This window comes from Opisthorchis viverrini (assembly GCF_000715545.1).
Source record: "Opisthorchis viverrini unplaced genomic scaffold opera_v5_237, whole genome shotgun sequence".
Lineage (NCBI taxonomy): Eukaryota > Metazoa > Platyhelminthes > Trematoda > Opisthorchiida > Opisthorchiidae > Opisthorchis > Opisthorchis viverrini.
The window spans coordinates 553,407-559,519 of record NW_008751895.1 but is presented as its reverse complement, the minus strand read 5'-3'; the positions used below and the strand labels follow the sequence as shown (position 1 = coordinate 559,519).

Sequence of the window (6,113 nt, the reverse complement as noted above, 5' to 3'; positions counted from 1 at the left end):
GTGCCCAGCTGCCATGCCACCCGAAGGAAGCACGAGGGCTGGGATACTGCCAGGTTACCCAAGCCTTGGCAGGGAAAGTCAAGTGGCGGAGGTCGGATTCGGACCGCGGACGTTCCGGTCTCGCTCTAACCACTTGGGCCATCTCGCCTCCCCTGAGGTGCCTACACCTCCAACCGCTCAATCAGACAATCTGGAAAGAAACTGACAGCACGAACGCCACTGACATCGATTAGCCGCCATTTCTTGCAACGTTCACAGCCAACGTCACGGGGACATATCCTAAAAGGTGTACAACAGAAAAACCCAAATTCTTCGTGATCTCTTTCACGCCTTTCTGCCGAGTCATGTGCTGTCCACCTCGCGGTTTGCGCCACCCTGAAGGAGGTGCGGGGAACAACACTCGTCTCGGTAGACGGTGTTTCGGCATGCGTAGCACATGACCGAGCCATCGTAGTCGATTTCTCGGATTGAGGTGCCTGCAGAACAAATACCCGTTTTCTAATCACCTCGTTACTGACACGCTGACGCCATCCGAAACCAACCACGCTACTGAGACATCGGTGGTCGAAAACCTGAAGACGCCTCACATCTACCCGAAGAGGCCATGCCTCGCATCCATACAACACAACCCTTACTGCAGCCCGGTACATACGACCCTTAAGATCCAGTGGTATGCCTTTTTGACGCCACAATTGACGAAAAATTGCAAACGTGACTCAAGCCTTTGAGATTCTTGCACTGACTTCATCAGAAACATTTCTGTCAGAGCTAATACAACTACCGAGGTATGTAAGGTTTTTCACAACCTCCAATGATTCTCCTTGAGTTGTACGAGATATGTTCGTAGACAGCACGTTCGGAAGCATCACTGTGCACTTTGAAGGTGCGAGGCGCACGCCAAAAGATGGAATGTTGGTGATCAGTTTATTCAACAGGGTTTGCGCTTCGCTTTGGTCTTCAAAGATGAGGGCGATGTCATCTGCGTACTCCATAAGGCTCTCACCAGCAACAAGCTGAACACTAGGGTTTCATTATTTCATCAAAGACGAAGTTGAACAAGAATGGAGACATCTTTGTCTGACATTTGGAGAGCTCACCATACACCCCCACACACCCAGAGGTATGTGAATATAGAGATCGGATTATGTTTACAAACCTCTGGGGCATACTTTGTTGAGCAAGTGTAGTTAACAGTACTGATCGATCAACAGAATCAAACGCACCCTTGAAGTCAAGGAATACCAGGATTGTGGGTCGTCTGTACATGTGGCGTTGCTCTAACCCCTGCCGGATTGTGAAGATGTGGTCAACGCAGCCTCTACCCGGTCGAAATCCTGCTTGAACCCATAAGTCAAGGTTTCGCATGCCGCCGTAAGAGGACGGATAATCAGCGACGCCGGAAGCAGTCACAACAGGCGTCAAGCTAACACCCCTGTGGTCACTACATGCACTGCGAGTACCCTTTTTGGGAGAACGGGCACCACCAATGATCCACCACAGTTGTCTGGGGCGGCTCCCTTCTCCCAGATAGACATAAATAGGTTAGACAGACGCCAGCTGGGGGACCCACCGCCATCCTTGAAAAGAGCAGGTGGAAGGTCGTCAGGACCAGAAGCACGACGACGCATGAGTAGAAAAGTACATTCGGACACTTCCGAGACTGAAGGTGGCTCCATGCCCGCGGTCCATCTTTCTATTTAAGGTCGGGTTTCTAGCCGGTCGTCTATGCCACTCGCCTCGGGTTGCACGAGAACACGGTACGGGATTTATTGGATTACATGACACGAAAGGCCCGTCAAAATCCCACAAAGCCCGTGAGCGGAAACAGTACCGCCCAAGGTCCGTTGCTCCGCCTTTCACATACCAAAACTGACGCTAGAAGCCGCCAGGACAGCCCGTTAAACTTACAGCTATTGACGCGTCCCCAACCAGAAAAACTGCAGTTAGTTGCGACCGCGGTTGAGAGTAGGCCGCCAACTACTAAGCCACCCAGTATGCCGAAAGCTAAGCGCCACTACAGGGTGCCCGCCCATACTGCATTGCTGTCGCTGAACCTCAATAGCAGTCACATACGACACCTGAAGGACTTTCCTCCGTACCAACTGGGACGATTAGCGGACGGGTTAGAGCGACGCGGGAAACGCCTAAACTGGAGATCTAGCTATTGAACTGCCCACCCACCGACACACCAAAACCGTGGAGAAGGCACAAAACACGGGGTTTAAATGCAATGGGGTATATAATGGAACAGTAAAAATGTACAACTCAATCGACTTCTTCCATTCCAGCATCGTCCCCAGCTTCTGCGGGTGCGGCAGCCGTCGTATCCACGGCTTCCACCTTTGGTTCGTCTTCTGCGGGGATGTCGAGGCACATACTGACAAGCTGATGAATTCTGCCGGCGTGAACTTTTGGATCTTCCAAAGAGAATCCTGATGACAAGAGTGCTGTGCTGTGTAGAAGGAAAACAAGGTCCTTTGCTAGTTTGTTCGACTCGCCACTCTCGAACAGAGCCTTAAGCGACTGAATGATTTTGTGGTGCGGGTTGATCTCCAAGTGTTTCTTTGCAGCCATATAACCCATGGTACTGGAGTCTCGAAGGGCCTGTGCTTTCATTATTCGCTCCATGTTGGCAGACCAACCGAACTCGGATGTGACGATACAGCACGGAGAGGTTGTTAGGCGACTTGAAACCACGACCTTCTCCACCCGTTTGCCAAGAATATCCTGGATCTGTTTGCACAAAGGTTCGTAGGCAGCCTTCAGTTCCTCAAATTTCTTTTTCTCTTCGTCATCTTCAGGAAGCTGTAAGCCTTCTTTTGTGACGCAGACCAATTTCTTTCCGTCGTACTCCCTAAGCTGGGTGACGGCGTACTCATCTATTGGATCAAGCATGTACAGTACCTCGAAACCACGCTTCCGCAAAACCTCAGTGAACGCAGAGTTGGAAACAGCTTCCTTAGTCTCACCGGTGATATAGTATATGTCCTTCTGGTTTTCTTTCATTCGGGAAACATACTCCTTTAGACTAGTCATCTCATCTGAGCAGGTTGTCGAGTAATAACGCAGGAGATCAGCTAGCTTCTTCCGATTGACACCATCCTCATGGATACCGAGTTTGATATTCTTCGAGAACTGCTCATAGAATTTCTTGTAGTTTTCCTTGTCCTCCATGATTTCATCGAACAGCTCCAGACACTTCTTTACCAGGTTTTTTCGGATCACTTTCAGAATCTTGTTCTGTTGGAGCATCTCGCGACTGATATTCAGAGGCAAATCCTCGCTGTCGACCACACCTTTGACGAAATTCAGGTATTCTGGAATCAGCTCTTCGCAGTTATCCATGATGAACACGCGACGAACATACAGTTTTATATTATTCCTTTTCTTCCTGTTTTCGAAAAGGTCAAAAGGAGCACGCTTGGGAACGAACAAGAGGGCACGGAACTCTAACTGACCTTCAACTGAGAAGTGCTTCACCGCCAAGTGATCTTCCCAGTCGTTGCTAAGCTGCTTGTAGAATTCACCATATTCCTCTTGAGTGATATCGTCCGGGTTCCGCGTCCACAAGGGCTTGGTTTTGTTCAGCTCCTCCTCGTCTATGTACTTCTCGGTTACTTTCTTCTTTTTCTTCTTGTCTTTACCTTCCTCTTCTTCTTCATCTTCATCGAGGTCTTCGACCTTCGGTTTGTCCTCTTCCTTCTCTTCTTCTTTCATCTCTTTCTCCTCCTCGTCATCGGAAACTTCTTTTGTTCGCTCTTTTTGGACGTAAAGCTTGATCGGGTAACCGATGAACTGCGAGTGTTTCTTTACGATGTCTTTTATTCGCCGTTCCTCTAGGTACTCTGTTTGATCTTCCTTGAAGTGCAAAATTACTTTTGTGCCACGTCCAATATCTTCTCCGGTGTCCAAGCGAATAGTGAAGGAGCCACCAGCCGACGACTCCCACATGTATTGTTCGTCATCGTTGTTCTTTGAGACAACCTGGACACGGTCAGCTACCAGGTACGCGGAGTAGAAACCAACGCCAAACTGGCCGATCATCGAAATGTCAGCTCCTGCCTGCAACGCCTCCATGAATGCCTTAGTTCCCGAGCGCGCGATTGTACCAAGGTTATTGATGAGGTCCGCTTTCGTCATTCCGATCCCCGTATCAATTACTGTGAGCGTACTGTTGGCCTTGTCAGGAATCAATTTGATGCACAATTCCTTCCCAGTATCCAAAACAGATGGGTCGGTGAGACTCTTGTAGCGAATCTTGTCAAGGGCATCGCTTGCATTTGAAATCAATTCACGGAGGAAAATCTCTTTATTCGAGTAGAAAGTGTTGATAATCAAGCTCATCAACTGAGCAATCTCAGCCTGGAAGGCAAAAGTCTCTCCCTCCGACTCCGTAGCCATGGGTTCACCGGACATCTTTCAGCAGCACGACGATCGAAAAGCACCGTATGCGGGCGGCGACCACTTATAAAGCGTTCGTAGATGATTCTCGAAGGTCATGATTGGCTGCCAAAAATAGTATCCAATCCACCAATCACTGACGTCGGAATTAACCAGACCGTTCCAGTGCACACTCTCTAGGTCCATTGGCAGAAGTTTGAGCCAATAAACAAGCAATGCGCTTGAGATGGCCTTCAATTTCGACTGTTCAATTAGTCGTGCCTATGCGGTTGCTCCCCGGTGGCATTCCTCTCTTAAGGTCGTTTGTCGCCGCACGGCTTGGTGCATCCTGGTTGCGCTTTTGCTTTCGCGTCCACATAGGTAGGTTTGTCGACGAGGGCTGATTTAGTATCGATTTGTAGTATCACTTGTCAGTGTGTCTTAAATGTCCAACTTAGGTCATTTTCTCAGAATTTTTTTGTTCAGTGGTTCAGATCGGTGTCAACACATAGTGTTCCATATTCTCACCCCAATAATTACGAAAATGGAAGTGGTAAAACTAACTACCTTCTATCGACCAGGTCCCATGGTTTGACGAATTGCTTATCAAATTATTTTCAACATTATTTGGCTCGAACAACCACGCCCTCACCAACAACAGGAATTGCACTGTTTTCGGACGATTTGAAGGGATTTAACCAGTGGGCTTCCTCTAGATGCCAAAACTGGGCTGATGCTATTACCACAGCCTCGTGAACAACAACTATTGTTAGTTCGTCCCATGCAAATTGGACCTGCACTATGAATACCTCATTTTCGATTGTATAGTCACTGAATGGTGCTTTAGGTATCACTGATTTGTGTCAACAACACTCCCATCACATCCACGTGGAAACCGTAAGTCGCCGGGGATTATATCTAAAAAAGCTATGCACCTGACGCAAAGAGCGACGGGAACAAACACTTAAAAACGTTATTGCAGTGCATATAAACCAAATTGAGGTTCTATTTATTATTGAAATCCTACGGACCCTTTCATGAACTTCTTATAGGTCACAAAGATGAATCGAAAACTTGTTGTAATAGTGATATGGCCAAAAGTGGCCGACATCGATGGTCTGCGGTGAGCTGTCCGAGTTCACCACATCAATTTTTGTCACGCAGGGCTGTCCTCTTTCATCTTTCATTATTTTCGGCACGATTATGGAAGACCAACTATCAGTCTTTAATGCCTGTGGGGTTTAGGTGATCCCGGGGCGTCCGCTCGCAGATAAAGAGTATGCGGACGACGTCGTCTGAATACATAGCTCTCGTGTCTGATGCCGTCGTGACGGTATCTTGCCAGGCGGTTTGGCATGCGCTTCACATCTTCAAAGTGCTACCGCAAGACTAAGTGGAGTCGAACCCTAAATCCATGTTTGCGGATGAGCCGGTTGAGAGTGAGCATTTTTTTTACCTGGACAGCTGTGTCAGTCCCGGTGGTCTTGAGGAAGATATTTCCATTCGACTTGGAGGCCAAAACAGCTTTCGTGAACACGCAAAGGAGTGATATCAGTTTGTCCGTCAGTGGTCGTGTTTACAATACTGCGATGTGCGTCATATTATTAAACGAATCAGAAACCTGTCTGCTGCGCTCCGAGGCCGTCAAAATACTGTCAGTGTTTGACTCTCGATGTGTACGGAACACGGCCCGAATCTGCGAAGAAACTACATCCGGTAAGCTCAAGCTTACC

General features: G+C 48.3%; 2 protein-coding genes across 2 annotated transcripts; one reads left to right on the top strand and one right to left on the bottom strand.

Annotated features, from left to right (window-relative positions):
- Positions 1-1,778: 1,778 nt before the first annotated feature.
- T265_08811 (hypothetical protein) lies at positions 1,779-2,168 on the top strand (the record flags this gene model as incomplete). Its single annotated transcript, XM_009174718.1, has 1 exon — positions 1,779-2,168. The coding sequence occupies one exon, from the start codon at positions 1,779-1,781 to the stop codon at positions 2,166-2,168; it is 390 nt and encodes a 129-aa protein (XP_009172982.1).
- Positions 2,169-2,265: 97 nt separating this feature from the next.
- Positions 2,266-4,416, bottom strand: T265_08810 (hypothetical protein; the record flags this gene model as incomplete). The annotated part of the gene is made up of 1 exon (XM_009174717.1): positions 2,266-4,416. The coding sequence occupies one exon, from the start codon at positions 4,414-4,416 to the stop codon at positions 2,266-2,268; it is 2,151 nt and encodes a 716-aa protein (XP_009172981.1).
- Between the last annotated feature and the right edge of the window lie 1,697 nt (positions 4,417-6,113).